Source organism: Columba livia, chromosome 1 (genome assembly GCF_036013475.1).
Source record: "Columba livia isolate bColLiv1 breed racing homer chromosome 1, bColLiv1.pat.W.v2, whole genome shotgun sequence".
NCBI classification, from domain to species: domain Eukaryota; kingdom Metazoa; phylum Chordata; class Aves; order Columbiformes; family Columbidae; genus Columba; species Columba livia.
In genome coordinates this window covers 65,419,064-65,443,041 of record NC_088602.1, presented here as the reverse complement: position 1 = coordinate 65,443,041, position 23,978 = coordinate 65,419,064, and the positions used below count along the sequence as shown (strand labels likewise).

The window sequence follows — 23,978 nt, the reverse complement described above, 5'->3', positions numbered from 1 at the left end:
GGGAATATGATTACCTCTTTATAACAATGTGAGAGGCATTTATATATTAAAAAAAACCCACTTCTCTTTTCAAAGTCAGTAGTTCGTAGTAAGTTCTGTCACAAGATGTTGTAACTGTTAAACAAGTGAGTTGTAACATACATTTTCCCTGAAAATTCTGACTGTATTATGGTGGTTTTGCACTTACTTTTAGGATTGCCTTTCAGGAGCATTACATACTGGATATAAGAGTGGAAGCTCCCTTGAATACAAAGGTAATACCAAACAATGTTGCTTTGATGTCTTTTTCAGGGAAAATATATACTAAAACTGTATAATTTCTAAATTTATTTTAAGTTGTCTTGTATTTTCCTCATTTTAACCGGTAGTCATTTTTGATCAGCATTTTGTGATATCTGGGAGCCAGCCTGGGAATGTTAAGATTCACATGAAGAGCACAAAGGATGCTTTAGAACAATGGTTCCCAACCTATTTGTGTTTAAGTCCTGCTTGAAGCAGTTATTAGCAGTCCACCTCGTAATGCATACATTTAGCTTTAATTTAAAGATATATGTACACATTTGATATTTGAAATGTCTTTAGGTGTCTTGAGAAGCACATGTTGCACAGCAGGGTGAAACAATGTATTTATCAAACTTCAGTTATAGAAAAATTAATATATGAAGGCAAGCTGTAAAACTTCAGAAAGAGAAATCTAGTTTGAAAACTAAGTAATTCTTCCTATAATTCAAGCTGTTAAAATTTTTCATTAATTTGTCAGGCTGCATCAGTGGTTTTTTTGGTTCTTAAATGTACACAATTACATGGCAAGCATTTCTCTTAAGCCCTTGTTGATTTCAGTTGATGTCAGTTTCTCGAATAATACAATTATTTTCTATATTACAGGTGACATGGACAGCTCACTGGAAAATACAACTATTTCTTTATCCAAATGTTCTTTAGTGTCAGAATTTACGGAAAGTGGACGAGAGAACAGCATCAGGTCTCCTAGCGATTTCCTACGAAGTTTTAAAGACTGGGATTGGTAAGAGGTGTTTCTGCTCACCTTTATCATGTATTATCTCCAATGATCCAAATAAACCATGAGTAAACAATACATTCGGATCGCACATCTCTGGAAGTTGGTTTAAGATTCTTATTTTCTTGTTCAATAAATAACTGTTTGTGGCTAGTGTATGAAATACTGGGAATGCTGATTTTTATGAGGGGTATTGTCTCATTCCTTTTCTAATATGTGTATGTTGGAATTGCCGATGGAATACAGGGATTATATAAACTGAACTGGTGATATAAATTAGTTACTGTCACTGCTTTTAAGTCAGCAACATTACTAATTGTTGTGTTTAAAATCTTGTAAATAATAGTGCCTTTCCATCCAAATGATCTAACTCTGCTATTTGTTATTAGTCAAATATATAAATCTTAGATCAAGCAATGTTTACACATTTATACAAACTTCTCTCAGTGCTCTACATATAGTACGTTAGAAAGGGACGGGGTAATTTCAAAATATTGCTTTTTTGTATTTTTTTTTTTTTTAGTTTGGATGATGAGCAAGATTCTTTTTGTGATTCAAGTGGTTTAGAAGTAGAAGAAAAGACTATTAATGGCTCTGAAACTGATGCAGTTCAAAATACAGCTATGTATGTGGAAACAGGTAATAAATATTGAATTTTAAATATTTTTACATTTCTGTGTGAAGTATAACATGTAATGTCAAAAGCGTGCTAGTACGTTTATTTCTTTTCAGTTCAGAAATACGATAATCAGCTAAAATGCATTTTAATTTGGCGATTTACCCTTTCATGTAAGTGTGAGTAACTCCTTCAGAATTAGTTTAGGAGGTCCAGACATACTTGATCCAATGCTAACATATATTTTAAAAAGAAAAACTAAGCTTTTATGAAACTGGTTGCCAGGTGACTTTATAATAAGAATGAAGAAGCAGGATGGGTTTTGGGTTTGTTTTAAGTAGCCAGCTGCATTAACAGATACAACAGCTCTGCTAGGTCAGATGTCTGTTGTTGGTTTAAGGATTGAAAACTGCCAAAGGGGAGAGAGAAGGTGTTATCTGTTGTTCAGTTAGCTCTGGAAATTCTAACTGGAAGATTGTAGCAGGGTCCAGCTGGCATTAATTCACTGCACATGTTTGAAATTGCTGCCACAATTGGAGGAATCTGTGAATCAGTGTAGCTCTGACTCGTGTGGAGAGTTTTAGGTTTAGAAGAACATAGCTGAATGCTTTTGAAAGTGTACCTGGAAATGCAGAGACAGACAGCCTGCCAGCCAACAACCCCAGAAAAGAGCTAAAAGGAATCTCAGAAGCCAGGCAGAACAGATCAATGGAACTGTAACAGACTGCCACCAAGAGTTGTATTAAATGGGTGGAGACAGTATAAGAACAGTTTTCTGAAAACACATGCTTTCTGAAAAGAAGAAAAAAAATGAACTGCAACACAAAAAATTTAGTTTACAGTATTTGGGTTCAAAGGTAAAATAAACAAACTTTGATAAATAGGTCCCTTCCAACCTGGTATTTTATGATTCTATGATTTGTTTCAGATATAACTACTTTTTTTTCTTGGTTTCTTTTCCTTCCCTCCCTTCCCCCCCTTTATGATTTGTGTGGCATTGTACTAGTTATGCTCTCCTCCTTTACTCTGGGACCAGACACACTGTAGGAGAACAACAGATTTGGTTTCTTGTCCTGCTCCAGCTGTGAAAGGTGATCAACCACAGGTCTGCCAGATGCATACCACCAATTAGCCCTTATTACATCATTTGCTTTTCAAGTAATCTTTTTCCTGTTTCTTGATGCTCCTTGTTATCCTTCTTTTCTACAGTTGTGAAATAACCAACCTATCCCTACTTTCTTTTTCCTCATTGGCCTGAGCTTTGCTACATCTCTACATGTTGTGGCAGCTCAGCCCCACACAACTGCTTGCTCACTTTCCCCTCCCCAGCATGAAGTGAGAGAATCAGAAAGGTAAAAATGAGAAAACTTGCAAACTGCTTGGGAGAGTCCAGTGCAGAGCCATGAAGATGATGAAGGGGGTGGAGCATCTCCCTTAGGAGGAAAGGCTGAGGGAGCTGGGTCTCTTTAGCTTGGAGAAGAAAAGACTGAGGGGTGACCTCATTAATGTTTATAGATATGTAAAGGGTATGTGTCACAAGGATGGCGCCAGGCTCTTCTTGGTGACAACCAGTGATAGGACAAGGGGCAATGGGTGCGAACTGGAACATGGGAGGTTCCACTTAATTATGAGAAGAAACTTCTTCTCAGTGAGGGTAACAGAGCACTGGAACAGGCTGCCCAGGGAGGTTGTGGAGTCTCCTTCTCTGGAGACATTCAAAACCCGCCTGGACACATTCCTGTGTAACCTCATCTGGGTGTTCCTGCTCCGGCAGGGGGATTGGACTAGATGATCTTTCGAGGTCCCTTCCAATCCCTAATGCTTTGATTCTTTGATTTTGTGAGATAAAAACACTTTAATAGGTAAAGCAAAAGCTGTGTGTGCAAGCAAAGCCAAACAAGGGATTCATTCACTGCTTCCCACGGACAGGCAGGTTTTCAGCCATCTCCAGGAAAGCCAGGCTCCATTACATGTAACGGTTACTTGGGAAGGCAAATGCCATCACTCCAAACATCCCCCCTTTCTCCCTCTTCCTGCAGCTTTTGTTGCTGAGCATGGCGCCATATGGTTTGGGATATCTCTTTGGTCAGTTGGGATCAGCTGTCCTGGCTGTGTCCCCTCCCAGTTTCTTGTGCACCCCCAACCTCCTTACTGGTGGGGCAGTGTGAGAAACACAAAAGCCCTTGATGCTGTGCAAGCCCTGCTCAGCAGTAACTAAAACATCCCTGTGTTATCAACACTGGTTTTGTCACAAATGCAAAACACAGCACCATATGAGCTACTGTGAAGAAAATTAACTCTATCCAAGCTAAAACCAGCACGGTACCCAAACTTATATTTCTGATACTGTTGCCTAGGTAGTCTTGGCCTGATGTGGTACCTAGGTGCCATTGGCCTTTCCAGATGTCTCTTCCCCAAAAGATCACAATACTTCCATTCAATTATCTGTGAATTTTGGCTGTTTTACTGTTTATGGAATCTAGCCATTCCTCACTGTGCTATTTGCAACTTTCATCAGCTCCTTACACTATAATTTGTGTAATCTGTGTAGAACATAGTTTTTCTGAAAAACTTCATTGATTAGCGATCAATTCAAACAAGTCATGGAACGCAGCTTTGAGCAATTCTCTGTAATTCTTTAAGAGCTACTTTCTAGTTTTGATACCTCTTGCTCTATACTTGTCACTCTAAATGCCTAAAATAAGTTTTCACTGCTTTGGAAGAACAATCATGTCATTATTTCTCTAGGAATAATTTTTTTAAGTAAAATGGGTTTTTCCTTTCCATAGGCAGCACCTTACCATCCCATTTGGATGCAAATACACAAGAAAATAGTGACCAAAGTATTACCGATGCTTTGGCAAGGAGAATTGTGAATGAAGCTGATGTTCAAGCATGCAATAGTCAAGGCTTAATACCACCTCACATCAGTCAAATTTATGATGAATTATTTGTCATACATCAAAAGCTCCAGGTAAGAACCGGAATCACCTTAAAAATTTTGTTGAGTAATGTTTCAAAGATTCTCAGTTTTGACAGGTAATTCAGAAATTACTCATATACTAAATCACTATTACTTATATACTAAAGCTTAATTACTTATACACTAAAGCTTTTACTATTACTTAATCACAATTACTTACACACTGAAACTGTCATCGTCCACCTCTTCCCCTAAATTAATTCACTGATTTATTAGTGGTGCTTGGACTTGCACAGTGGGTAGATTTCAGCTTGAGGGGGTGCTTGCCTTCATGGCCTCCAGCAAAAACTCCGTTTTGCTTGATCTTTCCTTTATTGCTGCTGGGGAATCATGACAGTTCATCCCCTTGCAGGCCTAGGGCACAAATAGAAGAACCTACTATGTGGCTTTATTCTGTAATAGCTCCTACGAATCTGTTAGATTCCTTGCCAGGATTGTCTTTTGTAAAAATAATTTTGTCCTTTTTTTTTCCTCGCCACTCTTGCAGGGATGCTTCCCACTGATTGAAGAAACAATACAATAATCTAGTGCTCAGGATAGAGAGTTGCATCAGACTCTGCCTTACAGTTAATGCCATTATCCAAGTCTTTTGGAAGCAAAAACCTAGGCTAAATTATCTAGATTTATACCTGAAAAACTGTGTAGGGTTGAATTTTCTATTTTAGGAAGTTGAACCATCCCGACACACTTCAAAATCATGTGGGTTAATGTGTAGGGAAACTGAACATAGATGTCCATCAGGATACTTTTCGTTAGTAACCTATTGTGTAACACTGTATCATTTTACAAAAAGTTAAGCAAATCACTGAGAGAGAAAATTCAAATTCAGTATAAATTGTAATAATTTCATGTATTTTAAAGGTCTTTCAACATTTGTTTTCTTGATACAGAGAGAAAGTTCAGCACAGCAGGAGTATGCTCTGCAACTCCAGAAACGAGAGCGTTTTCTAACAGAGCGAGAAACATTGCTTTTTAAACATGAAGCAGCTTTAGCTAAAATAAGAGGTGTTGAGGAAGAAGTTCACACAAAATTTGGAATAATAAAAGAGGTGCAGTAATATATTTAATAATGTTTATTGCTCGACATGCCATTTAACTCGTTTGTAGTTATCTTAAGTCATCACAGGTTTTCTGGATATTAATGCTTATTTCATTAAACTGCTTGAAATCCCCGAATGAAGGGTTTACAGAAAAAGTACCAAACAACGTTGTTAGGGTTTTTATATGGCTTCTGTTTCAGAGTGGAGCATTTAGTTGTCTATGTGTAGGTACATGTTACTGTTACAATTTAGAAAGCAAAGGTAACTTGTTTCTAAAATAGCAATGACTATATAACCAGTATTAGAGAAAAAAATTGTGGTCTGTCTGTAATTGTATGTAACCTAAATTAATATCTTTGTGCTAGCTGTGGTTGAAGTAGATTTCCTGGGGAAGGCTCTAAGTCAAAAAGAGATCTTATAACAACTACTGCAGAGAATATTAGCAGAAAAACACTCAAGAAGTTCAAAGAAATAAAATATCAACCTAACTTTGGGAGTGTGGGAGGAAATGAAATGGTATAATTTCAGCAATGGAAAAACGTGTTCAACAACACTGTTCTTGTGGGTGTTTGCTGTTGAACTTAGGTCTTGTGAAAAGTTTTGGTTATTATCCAGAAGATCGCCAAAAAAGTCCTTAAATATGTGTACTTAGTGTGAAAACCAGAAACTGAGAAATTAAATTTCTTTGAAGTGTGCAGATAAACCTTTCCCACAAGCTGTTGAGGGAGGATAGAGTACACATTAGAAAGGGGAAAGGAGTGTCAGAGGAGGGAGACCTCAACCTCAGGGAAGGAATAGATTAAGATGTTAATTTAGATGTTTCAAATCTTCTGGGCTTTAAGAATGTTACACTAGTTATAGAACTAGTTGATAAAAAACAGGGAAAAATTAGTGGTTATCTGTGAAAATTTGTGGAGGCCAAATGGAGTATTAGAAGACTGGAAAAATGTGGTCCCATTCTTTTCAAAAGGGAAAGACTTGTACAGCCATCAGCTTAATGACAGTTCTCTAAATAAATAAATAAATCCTGAAACAAGCTGCGAACAAACCACAGCAAGCACAATGCAGAAAACAATGCAATAAATAACTACTAGCGTATGTTAATCATAAATTGTCAAATCAGTCTCATTTCCACTGCAGCAAGGTAACAGGCATTGAGAATAGAGAAGTAATAGATATATATATTTCTGGACTAAATTAGAAATTCTTTATCCAGTTTTGCGTGGCATTTTCATAGTCATATTAGGAAAGTGTAACACAGATGTAATGCCATTGGTGGAAAGCTGTATTGAGACAGTTGTTTACAGTAAACTTGATAGAATGTACATAGTGAATTCTGGAATATCTTTTCAATCTGGTATTATTCAGTCTTTTCAATAAGAAGTTTGATGGTGAGAAAGAACACATTTATTAATTTCGAAGAAAATAGCAAGTGAGAGGGAATTTCAAGCATGCTGAAAAAGAGCATCAGGATTAAAATTGATCTTGACAAAGTGAAAATATGAGAGGTATGATAAAAGCCATTATACTATTCTTAAAGTGTGAGTGTACAGTATTGCACTTGAATAGAAATATCTGTAGAAATAGAGGATGACAAGCAGATGCATAGGTTCAACATGCAGGATGGACATGCCAAGCTTCAACTACGTAACAGGTTGCAATAAAGAGGATAAAACTAATATTTTTTCATGTCTGTGATAAGAGAAGTAGTAGTAATGGAATATTAGGTTAAGTATTAGAAAAAAATAGATCTAAACAAAAATAGTTAAATATAAGGACAGGTAGATTGGTAAGACTGCAAATTTTGTCTTATACTCTTTTATTCAAAGAAAAAATACTGCTTTAAAAAATTGCTATAAACTGACTGATGTCCCACACAGGGAAAGATATGGGTCCTACAATGCCCCTCATAACTCAGAAAATGCTTAAATGTTTCCAGTACTAGAGGACTTAAGAACACACTAGACAGACATTTGGCAGGAGTGAAATGATATAGCTGATTATGATATGGATGACTTAACCTGGTTTGCTTTATGGAAGTGGATGGCCTAGACATCCTGGCATCACCTACAACTTCGTGGCTACAATTTAGCTGAGTTGGCTCTACTTCCCTTTCAGATTAATATTTCTATGCAGATTCTTCCTAGAGCATCTATTGAACTTCAAACAAAGCTCTTAACTGCATATATAGAAAGTGAAATTGAAACTTTGTGTGTGATGTGATAGGGTGTACTCAGCTCTATGTTGGCAGAGTCTGCATGCGTATTGATAGGAAAAGGGGATCTGTCATTTCGTGTTGTCGTAGCCAAGTGTGGGTAGGTGCTTTAGAAAAGAATGTCGTGCCCACAGCTGCTTTGATCCTGTTGGCTGAAGAAGGGCGACAGTTGAGAAAAAAGGAATTGTAGATGATTTTTTCTATGTAGCAGGAAGTTACTGTGATTTTAGAATCATAGAATATCTCAAGCTGGAAGATACCCAAACCAGAGAAGGATCTCTTTAGGGCTTGCTTCCTTTAAACTTCTGCTGTGCTTTATTTTTGTCATTTGCACATGTAGAAAGAAAGGATAGGACTGGAAACCGAAAAGTAGAGAAACAGTGAGTGAATGAGTGAAGAATAGTGAATTCATGGAAGGGGAGAAATTAAAAATAGCAAGTATATAGAACTGGAATATTTTCAGTAAAATAAAACTTTGCTGTTTTATCAGATCTGAGGTACACCAGATGCACTGCTATCCAGAGAAGATTAAATCTAAAATAAGATTCAGGGAAATGAGAAGAATAGCAGTGGATGTGTGGGTTGTACTTAGCAATTCATATGCCTGTGCTATAAACCAGACCACTAGCCTAAGAGATGCAGGATTAATTTCTTGCTCTGCATGATTCAGAGTGAGCAAAGCCAGAAAAACTATTTGAAACCTCAGAAGTCACTGCAAAAGAGAATCACAGTTTTTTGTAGTTATGTAAGTAAAAGCTTTGCTGTTAGTTTGACATCATAAATCTTGCCCACATTTCACTTGTCTGAGAAATGTACATATTGATATAATCTGTTTTGGGTAGAATCAGGAAAGAATAAAAGCAATTGGTTGTGCACGTTGCTCTCAGTTTCTTTATAGATTCTCCTTAAGTGTGGATGTTCTTTTTCTCACTACTGGTTCAACTTGCAAATTTGGCCATGAAGAATTACAAACTTAAACTTTGAAAGTTTGTCCTATTATTTTAATACTATAGCTTAGAATTGTTTTTAAAATAGTCTCTTGTAAATCGTATTTTTAAATTTGATATTTCTATAGCAACACGAGGCAGAAGTTAAACAGCTGACAGAAGCCTTAAGGGAAATAACTAAAGAAAATAGAAGGCTCAAGTCATCATTTGACACCTTGAAGGAAATTAATGACTCTTTAAGAAAACAGGTAAAAGGACTTATTTCCTGTTATCAATAATTTTACAAGTTACAGTCAACAATTTGAAATATTTGAACAGCTTAAGTTTACCAGATTGATGATTTTTTGTTTCTGTAACACAAGAATTGTATGAATGACTGAAAGTACTTTCCACACCCCTTTCTAGTACTTGAAATTTAGCCTCTCTGATATTTTACAGTACAAAAAAAGTTGGACTTAATCCTCTGACCCACTAGCAACAGCTAATTGTTAGGAAGGACAAATCCTTGTCCTCTGAAGCCAGTTGAGGATGGATGGAGAAAAAGTATTGTAAAATAATAGAATCCACCTTGTGCTGAATTGCTGTGCTGATTCTATTAAATAAGAAGTAGAATGTATATTTCCAGCTTTGCTCAGTATTCTCAGTTATTTTTACAAATCTTAATTAAGGCAGTGTTTTTTCAGTACTTCAACTGAGCCAGTGGTTCATAGTAATACAGGGATTAAGAATTTTTGTCTCACTTCACTGTTAAAATGCTGACACACAAATTGCTATCTAAACTACTTGGACATTGTTTATTCAGTGAATTAATTACAGTTCTGATAGTCTCGGTGTGAAAAAAATCTACATCAGAGCCTTATTCTTTCTCTTTAAGAAGGTCTGACCTAACTCCTAGACTGTTGATGGTTCTGGTGCTACCCATCTGTCTCTTTATTTCCCCTCACTATAAAAATCTTTGCATATCTGTGCAAACTGAGGGCTTCCACGATAATCGTGCTGTTGATTATTGTATGCATATAGTATGTTTCTTGTATTTAAATGGAAGTTACGGTTTCCCTCATCTTTTCTCATGGAGCAAACTGGTTTTGTAGTGTGGTTAGTAACTGTTTCGTTCTGCAGAGAAGAAAATTTCCACCTTCCTCATTAACAAGACTATTAGACCATCCTTAAAATGTGTGCTCCATTTTTATGTCACTTCTTCATGAAAAGTAATAAAATATGTAGTGCCTGTGTATCTGGAGTGGCGCTGTGGTGCTTATTCTTCCCCTGAAAACTGAAAGGTTGGGCAGCAGGTCAGTGAAGAGCTACTGCTGTCTTATTTATCATGGAACAGGCTGCCCAGAGAGGTGGTAGAGTTTCTTACCTTGGAGATATTCCATAGCTATCAGGATAAGGTACTGGGAAGCTGGTTCTAGGTGGCTCTGCTTGAGCTGAGGGGTGATGACCTCCAGAGGTACCAGCCAACTTCAGCCACTTTATGATTCTGTGGTTTGCTGAGGAGGTTTCAACTGATATGATTTTGTTTCAATGACTTGCTCGGGAGAAAAAAAATGAACTTAAATAATTCAGCTGCTCAGCAGCCTCATCAAATTATTTCTATGTGATAATTAAATCAAGAAGTGATTTTTGAATTTACAAATACTTTAATATTTTCTGATTCTTTCAGTTAAATGATGTAACTGAGCTGAACAAGAAGTTGGAAGGTCAAGCCAGAAAAGTACAAGCTCGTTTAGAGAATCTACAAGTAAGGATGTTTCTTACATGTACCTTCTTCCTTTATAGGTAGCAAGTGAAATGTAATTCATTGTTACATTTTGTTGTAGAGGAAGCATGAATTTTTAACCGTACAGAAGTCTAAGAATATATGTCAAGTAGTGCAACAAAGTAAACCTGTCAAGCATGAAAAAGTGATGGTAACATCAAAAATTGCTAAGGTAAGAACTGGGCAAAATGAAAGATTTACTTTAAATAGAGTACAGGGTCTTTCAAAAAGATGGACCCAAGTTGAAATAATACTGCTTTGAAATGGGATCCATCTCTTTGAAATATCCTGTATATTATGTATGTATATAGTGTAAGTATGTATATTTTTATATATGGTATGATGTAAGAAGATATGGTCATCCTTTAATTGAAATTGAAATTATAACCTTCTTACAGTGTAACTGGTTTATTTTGCTGTCAGAGCAAGTCTTAAACTAATTTTGATCGGTGCAAAAGTGCAGCACTCTTGTTATGAATAACACCAGCTAAAAAGCATTTAATCAGACATATCAGATAAAGAATTTTAATTTTCTGTACTAGTGAGATTTTTTTTTTTGATAAATAGTCTTTATTGAGGAAAAGAGAATAAATGCCGTGTTCATACACAATTCCAAAATAGTCACCTCGTTTTCCTTAAAATATCTTCTTACAACACTTAATGAAATTCTTTCTGTCTCCATATTGTTCCATTTAGTAGCAAGTCCTCTGCTAGTAATCTGCCAACATCTCCCAACTGGTAATGTTTTTCTCTAGCTAGAGGCTAAACAGTCAAATGGGAGATATTCACACCACCCTACTTAATTAATCTACACCAGATGCCTTAAAACTGTCCTGTGTATATATAACCAACATATTTCTCTGTTTACATAGGTTTTAGTGTACTTTGATTGCAAGTGAAATATAAACAGTATTGGTAGTTATAGTCCTGAGTGAAGAGGAAAACAGTTTTATGAAGATAGATACAATAAAACTGTCAGAGTCTTTAGAGACCTGTTCGCACAGCCTTTCTTCAGCCACCTCTGGATATCTGTCATAGAGTATATCATTGCAGTGTAGAAGAGGGACAGAATGACAATTTAATGAAGTCTTTGTTCTTTTTTCTAACAATGCTAGTTACACCGTTAAATTTTAACAACAGTGGATTGTAAGCAATAAAGCAAAGGAGGTCTGATGCAGTGAAATTATTATTTTCACATGTAAAGGACATTAAAGATTTGCTTTCTCCTGTAATTCATTTGGCCACAGTTATAAAATGTAGTGATTCTGTATGTGAAAATCTTTTCCCAGGCCTTTTATAACCATTTCTCTAAGTATGAATACATGATGTGTGTATTTTTTCACACCCAGAAACCATTACAAATAGTACCTGTTCTGCAGTGGGGAGGGGAGTGAGGGGTGAAAGTGAGAGACAATGCAAGGTTCTTTCTGGATCTCCATAAGAAAGACTTGACAACAAATGGCTTAATGAAACAGCTGTTTATATAAGACAGAGTAAGAGTAGGAATATAGATAGTGAGTACATCTTGCATCCCTTCAGATGCTGGGAACCTTGCCTTTGTGCACCATCAGATAGAGCTCAGGAGGATTTTTCCAGGGCACACTGAGCAGGTCCCATCCATGGAGAGAAGCTCCTTCTTTTGGCCATGTCAAGGGTTAAGATTGCGGGGTGACAATAAAACCCTGGCAGATGTATTGTTAGCCCCCTCTTCCCCCCCCACACTTCCCCCTCCCTCTCCCCCCTTTTCACTAAGGAGAGGCAATTGGGAGGAAAAGAAGCACAGAGTGAAGAGAGTTGGAAAAAAATTAAAGATGTTTTACTAATGCTACTAATAAGAATAGAGAAAATAATACAAAATATACAAAACCAATCTTGAAAGTCTCAGCAACTGCAGAGTCGGCACCTGAAGTCCTGGATTGGACTCTGCAGCCAACCGGAGCTGGATTCAGTCTCTCACTAGGCCTCAGTTCGCACGGACGACTAGCAAGGTCCTCTCCTAATGTCGGCCATAAGCAGAAGGGAAAAGGGAAAAGCACACGAGATCCTCGTGATCTCCCACTTTTATATGAAGTATTCACGTGAATGGAATGTTATACACAGTTGGTCAGTTTCTTGCTCACTTGCTTCTCGTCGCCCCTCTCGCAAGATGTCCATCTGTGCTTATCAATAAGTTTGCATTCCATTGCTAGGTTTACCAAAACATGTGTCTGGTTCTCCAGGAAAATGCAGTTAATATGAAGGCTTTAGCTGACAGGCAAATTCACTAAAAGAGAAACTTGTTTTTAGCAAAACCAGGACAGGCCATTCAAGCTATTATGTAATTTTCTAACAAGGAAAGAACTCTATTAATGAAGGATGTTCGCCCGAGAGCTTCTTGTTGCCCTGTTAGACAGAGGCATGGCCAGGCAGGAGGTGTCGCTGGTACCAAGTGGGAGCTGCCTGCAGGCTTCTGTTACAGGCTGAGTTTATCCTGCAGACAAGCACAAGATAAACTGTGCAGCTGGTTAATCTGTGCAGCACAGCACAGGCTGTGGCTGCTCGGGTTACCTGTGATGTGGATCTCTGACTCCTCAATGTACTGTGGTGTCCTGGTCAGGATTGCCATCTTCCACCCCTTGATCCACATACAATTTACATTTACCAGCTATATTATAAGTTACAAGTTATATTAATAACATACAGCCTTCTCAAACCTTGGGTACAAGGTCCAACAGAGCAGATATGGCCTGTTCAGGATCACCGTTTCCTTGAATATAAGGTTTTCCACAGGGTCCAGATGCACTAACTGACCTCGCAGATTTTATCAGGCATATCTTCATCATCCTTTAAATTATGCATAATATTTCAGAACTAATGTGCTCTCATATATTTCAGTCTTACTGTTTTGACTTAGAAAAATCATTAACTTGAAAGCTGAAATATCTGATCTTGTGGATATATTACAGCTACCATTGAATTCACAAGTTTATGAGCTCTTAACTTTTCTTATGGATTGGATCTCAGACCAGCACCTTAGCAGAATAAAAATACAAGAAGAAAAAGGGGACAGTTATAAACCTCTTGTTACCCAGGCATCCAAAAATACCTGCACCCAGGAAAGGTGTATGAAGGTAAAGTGATTTGGATTGTTTGCTTGTGTTAATATGTTTTCGGATTTATGTGTTTTATTAAATGATTCCGCGAATATAACAGGTCAGCCTGTTTTATACATGCTTTGGATATAGTAATTAAAACAAAATCACTGTTAATAAGTCAGTATTAATTCAGGCAGTGAGGCATAATAGATAATTTGTAATTCGTAAAGTGTACAGATTGTTTTTAAGAAAAAGTGTGATGTCTCAACATTTTGTTTCAGGTCACGTTTGTCAGTTGATAATTTGTCTGTTTTATGTGTGATACTGTACATAATTCTTTTTTTCTAAGGAGATGAATAGGTATAATTTAAAATATTTTGGTGTCTATATCAGACATTAAAGTTTCAATTTATGACTGATAAAATGTGATACTATGCTGTACTTTTAACACATTTATTTCTTTCTGGGGATACCAAGGTTTGGAAATCAATGAGGTGTTCAGAAAATCTTCTTTTACTGGTTTCCTTCATTATAATAAAGATTTATAGCCATTTGGGTTGGCTTTATTGAGATTGCACTCACATAATGTATCTACATCTTTGCGTGTAAACCTCTATAAAATTTAAAATTCTGTTACTTTTACTCCAAGAGAAAGGAGGTTTTTTTGTTTGTTTTTCACTTCATATACTGCATGTAATTTTACTTTTGTATATTTTTTACAGCTTTTGCCTATAGCTACTGAGCAACTCCAGTGGATGCCATTTGTGAATCCTAAACTACACGTGCCTGTGATTAAATTTATTTACTGGTCCATAAGACAGCTAGACAATGGTAATCAGGTAAAAGAAGTGGTCCTCTTGCAGTATGTTTGTTTTTTTTTAAAAAACTAAATTCCCAGAAGATAATGGATTTTGTGTTTTAAACACATATGAAAAGTGGATGTTTTCAGGTAGTATATATAAAAGAAACTCTTTTGTCTTTGCAAAGCATAAATTCATAGTGTTTAGCGTGGATACTTGGCAAATGAAAAAAATTAATTATTTTTCAAGTCAATTTTAAATTTTGCATTGTGTATCTAAACACAGTTTGCATAAGTATGTGATCTCTATTGTGGTGTCTAAGCATCTCAGAAATTATATATGTTTCTACAAAACTTTTGCACTCAAAAATGCAATATTTTTAAGCTCACTTTATGCATGAGATTTGTTGAAATTGATGGAAGTGTGTGGCAAAGTAGCAAAGGAATTTAGATTTTACTGTTTTCTGCTCAGTGTCCAACCACAAGACATTCGTTACTCCCTTTAACTAGAATGCTGTATGAAAATATTTGGCACTATAATAAAGCAAAAGACAGTAGCTGTACTGTAAAGACTCAGTGTAGCGCATAGTGCTGTCAGTATTACTTTTGCTAAAACAGAAGATAGGAAACTTTGGAAATACCTTGACTTTAAATTCAATAGAAGTAATATTTCTGTACAGTTTATGATGAAAAGTCTGATAGGTCTTACCTGAACAATGTTCTTAAGGTTTATGTTTAGACCTTCAGTCTGTAAATGCTTTAGCAGGACATAACTTCAGGCATCCATACAAAACAGAGTTGACTGAAGCTGAGCTGTCCTGGAACCAGAGGCAACTCTAATAACATCAGCATATCAGAGGCCCTCACTAACAAGTCTCTTTGTGAAGCGTGTCTTGATAAGGCATCATGATAATGTTCACCTGCTTTTGGAACACAAAGTAGTAGCCTATTCAGATGATATTCGATACATAGTCAAACCATTTGCTATTTAATATTTAATTTCTAGGGGAACATAGGTATCTCTACATAGTACACAGGATTTTAATGTGCTTTAATGTTTACACTAACTGCGTGCGTTGTTTGAAACAGCATGCAACAATGACATCGACAATGAGAAGACTTGGTGAAGATATTTTCAAAGGCATAGTAAGTAAGGGAAAGCTGCAGAGTTCTGAACAGTCTACAGAGAATAAATCAAAATCAGCAGCTTTCTTTAAGAGTTCCTGTATGCCTTTGAGGTTTCTGTCAACTTTAATTGTGCTTAAAACAGTGACACAAGGTAAGTTTTGATTTTTTGAAATTTATTTGTTTATTTATTTCAGTCATGTACCTGGACAAAAACCATTTCAGTGATACTGTAGTGTCTATTATGCTTTATTAGTGAAAAGTAGGTTTACTTGTGTTTTACTACCTTGTGAAGCAAAATATACTGGAAACAAGTATGAATCTCGCTATTGTTAATTTCATGTTGGAATTTATGTGTTGTTTTTAGTACGATGACTTCTTGTCAGACAAATCAGCATTTCTGAAGAAGGGGAAAAGAGATGTTGGTAATTCTGTTGAACTGCCACTACAGCAGTGATAGGATTGCCAAGATCTTTACTGCATAGAGAGCCATAGCTACTTACTCTTTATAAACTGAAATAAGTAGCAGATTTTGCACAGTTCTAGAATTTCACTGTCCTGTTGAAGCTAGTAGGTTGTTTACCTGTCTCCTGAAATGCTGATCAGCTTCAGTGTCAAGTGTTTCTTTTCTGACATAGTCACGATTTTGCTGCATTTGTCTTTATAGATAAGTCTGATGTTCATAGTTATTTCTAATGGATCTATAGTCACAAAGGGAAAGCTGCATGTGTAGTGGATTAGAATTGCTAGATTGAATTGCGATACCATGTATGTCCTGAAATTGCTTTGTTGCTTGGTCTAAGTTCAGTACACAGTTTGTACTCCAGCCCTTACCTGTCTGCTGCTCTCCTCTTCTCCTACCAAGTCTGGCACTGCAAATGGCTACCTGTAAAACATTGTCAACATCGAAACTGGCAGTTCTTGATATTGTCCATTCAGATTCTCCTGTTAAACTTATTTACAAAGGTACCATGTTCTGTTTACATAAAAGTGTGTTATCATTCAAAGCCACCTAGCATGAAAAATCACCTTTTTATCCAAAATTTTCCAAGTTTTCAAGATGCTGTGGCAAGTCTTGGTGGGGCCTTCTTTGAAAACAGATATGATCTGAAAAGACTGTAGCATTTTCTTTAAAGTGATGACTGTTTCTGTGAGCTCTGACTGTTGAGCACACTATGAGTAGCTTTTTAATGCTTTCCTTCCTTATCCTTTTGACATAGAGATTGGTGTACACTTTTCTGTCAGAACCCAGAGAATAACCTACAAAATTAACTTTGGTCATTTAAACAAATTAATACCTATTTCTAGTTTATATATGACTTTGAAAACTTCAACAGTAGTACTTAATCTGAATAATGCTTGAAGGTTCTTAATTGGTAAATCTGCAGATTTGATGAGTAATCCAAAAGAATGTCTTATTTTGACTTCTGTTATTATTAGCTTTCTCTTTTGATTTAGTTGTCTTAATTAAATGGTGGTTTCAGTGATTGCTGTGAAGCAGTTTTGTTCACCTGTGCAAAAAGAGCTCATCAGCATAAAAGCAGCAGAGTTAATAAGTCCCCTCTGAATCCTAAATGCAATGTAATTGCCACGTAATATCAAGTTGAACTTCTGACTGTATAAAGACTTGATTTTTTTGTGTGTGTATTTATTCCTTTAAAAAAAAAAAAATCTTCTTAAACAATATAGTCCAGACAGCCTTCAGTGCCTGTTAGGAGATGATTGTATCTGAAACAGCTACATCCTTTTCAGCTCATGCTTCTGCCTTTTGTTAACCAAAAAAAGAATCAAGGGTGTGTGACTCTTTCCTTTCATTGTGAGTTTTTATCTGTTTCCACTTTGTTCCCAGGACCCTCCCACCTTTCACACTTGGCAGAAGGTGTATAATAGTAGTGTAAGGTATAATTGTCTACTTAAAACCTATGTAATTTTGTGCTGGCAAAGGAGCAGGGGACGTTGGGTCTTCACTACCTCATGGGAGAGGGAGCAGGTAAAGGTTTCGAAGTAGGCACTATGAGTTTACAAGAATCAGATTGTGTCTGGGCAGAGTGAGAAAAAATGTGAAAAACAAGAGTAGCTGTTCTCTTGGCTGATTTGTTAACTGCTGCCTTCAGTTATGAAGCCTTTGCTCTCTTCAAGGGAAATGGGGAAAAAGAGGTGCTGTTACAGATCCTTTTTATGGAAGTCAGGCAGAAAACACTTCTTACATATCATTAAGAGCAAGTATAAAAAGTGATTACTGCCTACCTGCAGCAACTTAGGAGTGCTGTGGTGCTGCATAACTGGGATTTTCTGCAAGAATGAGTTCTACAAGCATAGCATGAGAATGAATCTATCTGTAACCCTTTTCCAGCTGCTTGTGATACTAGCCACTCATTTTTCCATTTTCAAAGACATTTTAAAAGCACAGATCTTTTCGATAGCATATAATTTTTCAGTGGGGTTACGATTATGAGCAATCTGATCTAATTTCAGAGATGGTCCTGCTTTGGGCAGGAGATTCCAAACTAAATTATTCTGTTATTCCATTTTTGCTATCTTTTTCTCAGAATGGTTTGTATTTTAAAATGTCTTTATGCTTAACTGACTTGTGCTGTATTTACATTGTATTTACAGTAAACACAGGATTTAAATGTGGTAGAAGACTACCCTGACATCATTAATGAATATATACAGTATTACAGCTGTTGGAGGGAACTATTTCAGTTGAGATATTTTGGTGAAGCATGATAATTACTCTTAAATTAAGACTCACATTTCTAGAAATGTTTGATAAAAATGATGCAAAAAGGAAATTATCGCAGAGACTTACCCTAAGCAGATGAATGCTGTTCATAAGAATGGATCACTTCAGCTTCTCATGGTTGCTTTTTGCTGCTGGCTTCTATAACATGGAAAATATGATCTGTTGATAAACATATGTGGAATATCACTGTGTATGAATTTCAATCACTCTGACCACACGGCACTAATCATCTAGTGATAAAGTAGCACATTTGGTTTGAACATAAATTCTATATCCTTCAAAATGTCAATATCCAGCAGGTGGCGCCGTGGTTAAACTTTTGCTATAGGATAAACGGTTTCCTTGTACTAAATTTTCTGTGCTCCAGATGATCAATGCTATTCCAAGATACTGAGAAAGATTTGACTTCAGGAAATTAAGAAAATTAGATTGCTTCACTTAATCGACATTCTTTGTATAATTTAGTGCACTCCACAATGGATGGGTATATAGAATGTATGCAGTGAAACTTAAACTACAGTTTTTTATAGAAAGGAATGGGAGTAGTTGCTCTTATGAAAGTAATTTCTCTTATTCAGACAAATCAGTCCTTGACTCCTCTAACAGAACTTTCCCAGATGTTGAAACCAACATTGTCTCAAACTGTGCAAGCTCATGTTTTCTCTTAAGCAAAATATTAAAAGGGCTTTGTACTTTTCTTCAACATATGAGTTGTAGTTAGTCTTTTTCTTCACTTACAACAAATTCTTAAGGAATAAAAACAGGAAGATGATTTCTTTAAATAAAAATAAAATTTAATCTTTTCAGCCATTTGTCTGCAACAGTAACTCTCACGATAGCTATTCACATATTGCTTAATGGAACTATGATTATAGAAGTTTTATTGGTTGTATTCTGATATCTTTCAGTGGACTACCTGGCTCAAGCATTGGATTCCCTCTGCACTGACTTGAAGACAGATGAAGGGAAGGCCTTATTTTTGGAATACCAATGTATGCCTGTAATTTTAAGTCACTTAAAAGTATCCAGTAGAGGTCTGCTTTCCAGTGCTCTTGATGGATTACTTCAGATGACCATGGAATCTGGTAAATTGGGGTAGTTTTTAAAAAAAATGTTGAAAACAGGTCAAGTAAGCATAAATAGAGCATAAAAAATACCATGATTCTTCTGTATAAATAATCTAATCTAGTATTAACGTTTGTATCATGTAAATTCATTAGAGACATAAAATGTATTTCTGTATTGTCTGTCTCTTTCTGAGTTATCTTGTCTTCTCCCTCTCAACACCTATGTTTCATATGTTGTCCTGGTTACTTTCTTTTTTATTGGTGTCACGTTTTTCATGCTATTTTTGGTTTGGCTTTTCAATTTATTCCCCTGTTTTACCTGCTGATGTCTTTCATTTAAGTCAGGCTGTGTCATGGAAGCCATATCATGAAAACGTGCCAGCAGGTGGAGATAAAAAATGGACTTTATTTAAATTATTTTTCTAGTTTAGATGAACAGTTTATCCTCAGTCATTTTTCAGTTTCTAATAACTGGAAATACATTTCTGGAAGAGATGGTTATGTTTTTCTGAATTTTACTGTACTGTAGCCGTATAAAAGGGTCAATAATCTAGTTTGTCACAGAACTTTTCCAAGTGATACAGGCTGAGTATCAGCTGGTAGCCAAGTGGATGAACACAAAAGTAGTGGGCATTCCAGTGCCATGTTGAATATACTTTGTGACTGTGTTTTTAAAATAAAAATCACTCACTGCCTTTTAGAAGAGAAAAGAGGAAGGGGCTGCTACTATTTTTAAAATGTATATTGTTATTCTGGAAGTGTTTTGTTGCCATACATTGGTAAAAATGGAAAGCATGTTTGACTTGGGATGGAACAGCAGGTTATGGTTGGACTCGATGATCCTGAGGGTCTCTTCCAACCGAAATGATTCTATGATTCTATGAATTAAAAGCTGTTGTGTAGTGAGATAAGTGGCAGAAAGATTTAGCTAAAGCTTTATTCTTCCTTGCAGACTCTTTTTCTGACCATATAGTTAGCATAGTCTTACACCAAAGTGTTATTCCTAATGGTCGTAACTATGATTGGTAAAGTGTTTGGGAAAGAGGTAGTTGTGTGCAGTAAAGTAACCTAAGCAACATGGATGGTGTCTGGTATTACTTTAGGTACTGCCAGTGACACTACATCTTCTGTTACCTTGCAGTAGTTGTTCTGATACATTAGATCCCTGCATTTTGAAGAATAATGGAGATACACAATAGTTTTCGTTGCTCAAAGGTCAATCTAGTCCAACCCTCCCGCAATGAGCAGGGACATCTGCAACTAGCTCTGGGGTGTCAGCTTCACCAGCCTTCATCTGGGGACAGATATGTTGTGGGAGACTCACGTTTTGCCCTGTTGCTTCTCAGAGAAAATGTATATATGAAATCAGAGAAGGATGTTTAATTGACTTGACATTTGAGAATTTATTTTGTGGCAACTGGATATAAAGCCTTATGTAGAGCCTTTATCTTTGGTAGAATAAATTGCCAATACACAAGTTATAGGCATGTTCTTCTCTTTTTACTAATACATAGTGTTTGCAATAAATTTTTAACAATGAGAAGTAGTATTGTTAATGAGAAATCATATTTTTATTTCTTTGTGAGCTTCTTGTTAAAAAGTCATCAAAAGGCAAACTAGAATGTGGCAGTAGGTATTCTGAGGGCTCTCTGTGTTAGATTAAAACAGAAATGCATACTCAGTTAGAAAGTTTTACTGGTGTGCCACCTAAATATGAATTAGCTGGTCATATGCTAAACTATGGAATCATGTTACTGGAAAAACAACATTTGATCAACAGACAGCAAAGTCTAGGTTTTTAGTTTTTCCTGTAAGATATGCAATCCTAGGCATTCTTTCAACTTGCTGCAATAATTTTCTGGCTCTGTAAGAGTATTCCAATATTTTTGTACAAAAACATCACCTGTAGAGCTGAAGAGATAAGAAATCAGGTTGGAAAAAAAGCCAGTGCTTTATTTTTTTCCAGATATTTTCTGTAATTTAATTTTTTAAGGTTGTTTGTTTTGTTTTGGTTTGGTTTTTTTTTGTGAAGTATTTTTACAGATTCAAATGTTAGTTGTTTGGACTGAAAAATGTGAATCAGATATGAAGTAGCTACTATGTACACTATTTCTCCCTGTAACTGCATGTACCTTTTGTTATAATAAGCAACTAATACTAATAGTTCTCTACAGTCCAGACCTGTCTGGGGGTCCTCATGTAGTTTCTCTTCCTTGTAAGAAAATATCTTCCTCATATTCCAGAAGTAAAACCTAGATTTCCCTTATATTTTAAGGTAAATTGCTTAAGCTGCATGTTAAAAAAGTACCTGCTGGTCTAAGATGGATATTTCTGTGCTTTGGTAGAAATTATAACAAGAGAGTGTGCAGTACTGCTTAAGCCCACTGACTAATTCAGTGTTACTAGGCACATTTTTGGATTTTAGATCAGTATCATTGCGTTTGGCTTCAAAGTACATCTGGTTCAATGGGTCCAGGACCCAAGTTTCCATTGCAAGTTCATACAACATTGTCAGTGTTGACAAGGCATTCAGTTACTGAAAACATGATGTCAAATGCAACAGTTGAGGCACTGGTATCATCTGTTTTCTGTCTATGTACAAGACCTTAACGGCAAATTAAAATTAATAGCCTTACTGCTGTGCACATTACAGGCACACAGCCTTTCATGTAGTCCCTGTCCATTTCTGTTCAGGAATTTCGCATCAAGAATCTAGGAGAGTCCTGACACCACCATTTCAATGGTAAATGGTGGAGGACTGAAAGGTAACATTCTTCAGTACTTTTTTTCTCTATCTGTGATGTCATTAGTATATGGTCATCAGTCTTGGCCTACTCAGCATATGCATTGATATGCAATTTCATCTACTGTTCTGATTGTTGCCTTCTTCTCATAGCTAAACTGAGGAAGTGTGGTCTGGACGATTGGGTAGTGAGGTGGACTGTGAACTGGCTGAAGGAAAGAAGCCAGAGAGTTGTGGTCAATGGGGCAGAGTCCGGTTGGAGGCCTGTATCTAGTGGAGTGCCCCAAGGGTCAGTGCTGGGGCCAGTACTGTTCAACGTATTCATCAATGACTTGGATGAGGGAATAGAGTGCACTATCAGCAAGTTTGCTGATGACACCAAGCTGGGAGGAGTGACTGACACGCCAGAAGGCTGTGCTGCCATCCGGTGTGACCTGGACAGGCTGGAGAGTTGGGCGGGGAAAAAGTTAATTAAATATAACAAGGGCAAATGAGCCAGCACTGTGCCCTTGTGGCCAGGAAGGCCAATGGTATCCTGGGGTGCATTAGAAGGGAGGTGGTTAGTACGTCGAGAGAGGTTCTCCTTCCTCTCTACTCTGCCCTGGTGAGACCACACCTGGAATATTGTGTCCAATTCTGGGCCCCTCAGTTCAAGAAGGACAGAGAACTACTGGAGAGAGTCCAGTGTAGGGCAACCAAGATGATTAAGGGAGTGGAGCACCTCCCTTATGAAGAAAGGCTGAGGGAGCTGGGGCTCTTTAGCTTGGAGGAGACTGAGGGGTAACCTTATGAATGTTTACAAATATGTAAAGGGTGAGTGTCATGAGGATGGAGCCAGGCTCTTCTCGGAGACAAACAATGATAGGACAAGGAGTAATGGGTTTAAGCTGGAACATAAGAGGTTCCACTTAAACTTGAGAAGAAACTTCTTCTCAGTGGGTGTCAGAGCACTGGAACAGGCTGCCCAGGGAGGTTGTGGAGTCTCCTACTCTGGAGACATTCAAAACCCGCCTGGACACCTTCCTGTGTAACCTCATCTGGGTGTTCCTGCTCCGGCAGGGGGATTGGACTAGATGATCTTTCGAGGTCCCTTCCAATCCCTAGAATTCTATGATGCTATGATTCTTCTGTTAGATCTTTCTTTCACAAGGAAGAGAAGGGTCTGCAGGCAGAGGTGAAGAAATAATTAATTCTAAAGTGTTTGATTTGTCTGAGAAAGCTTTCTAGATCATAAGGTGATCTAGAGGATGGCTTCAGGGCGTTTCAAAACACGAAAAAAAAAGGCATGAAGTTCAGTCTTCAGTTCCTCCTGGAAACTGTGGCCAGAAAGCCAAATAGTGTGTTAAATGTTTTGTAAGCTTTTTTGCCTGGTAGACTGGGAATAGCATTCAACAAGGAATTTTTTGATAAGAGAACTGCAGTATCATTTTTTGGCATTTTAGAGATTCCATTATTCTTTCTAGGGCTCTTTTTTATTGTATCTCATGGCTACTCTTTGGGAAAGATTGAAACAAAAAGGATAATTTAAAGTAAGCTTAGTTTAAATTTAAAAAAAAAGAAAGGCAGCAAACCAGGATTTGTTTGGCCAGATCTATTTCTCTGTCGCTCTCTAAATGTATATTGTGTATTGACACTCACTATGTGCTTCTGTCAAGGTAAGGCTAATGAACCAGCTTGTCTGTTTGTAAAGACTCCCACAGAGCGGTGGGTTCATTAAGTTTGCCCAAGTTGACATGTATTCTGTACAAGAGTGGATAACACCAATGCGCCTGTTCAGCTAAGCCATAGAAACACAGTGGCCTTAACACCACAGGAGTTGCATGAAGAAAAGATTTTTGGTACC

The 23,978-nt window shown here is 36.9% G+C and overlaps 1 protein-coding gene across 8 annotated transcripts in view; it reads left to right on the top strand.

Moving 5' to 3' along the window:
* The window catches only part of CCDC138 (coiled-coil domain containing 138), a 41,291-nt gene that overhangs the window by 1,978 nt on the left and 15,335 nt on the right, over window positions 1-23,978 (top strand). For 3 of the 8 annotated variants that reach the window (XR_010471915.1, XM_065059860.1, XM_005498427.3), the window contains exons 2-13: window positions 194-254; window positions 886-1,024; window positions 1,542-1,657; window positions 4,424-4,608; window positions 5,508-5,666; window positions 8,948-9,067; window positions 10,486-10,563; window positions 10,643-10,753; window positions 13,527-13,691; window positions 14,378-14,494; window positions 15,544-15,733; window positions 19,234-19,410. Coding sequence is in view for 7 of the 8 variants with exons in the window: in XM_065059860.1 (XP_064915932.1) it covers window positions 194-254; window positions 886-1,024; window positions 1,542-1,657; window positions 4,424-4,608; window positions 5,508-5,666; window positions 8,948-9,067; window positions 10,486-10,563; window positions 10,643-10,753; window positions 13,527-13,691; window positions 14,378-14,494; window positions 15,544-15,733; window positions 19,234-19,410 (1,618 nt within the window). In the remaining variant the exon portion in view is untranslated. The remainder of the gene's footprint in view (window positions 1-193; window positions 255-885; window positions 1,025-1,541; window positions 1,658-4,423; window positions 4,609-5,507; window positions 5,667-8,947; window positions 9,068-10,485; window positions 10,564-10,642; window positions 10,754-13,526; window positions 13,692-14,377; window positions 14,495-15,543; window positions 15,734-19,233; window positions 19,411-23,978) is intronic. The other 5 variants (XM_065059867.1, XM_065059908.1, XM_065059899.1 and 2 more) reach the window with 4 other exon arrangements.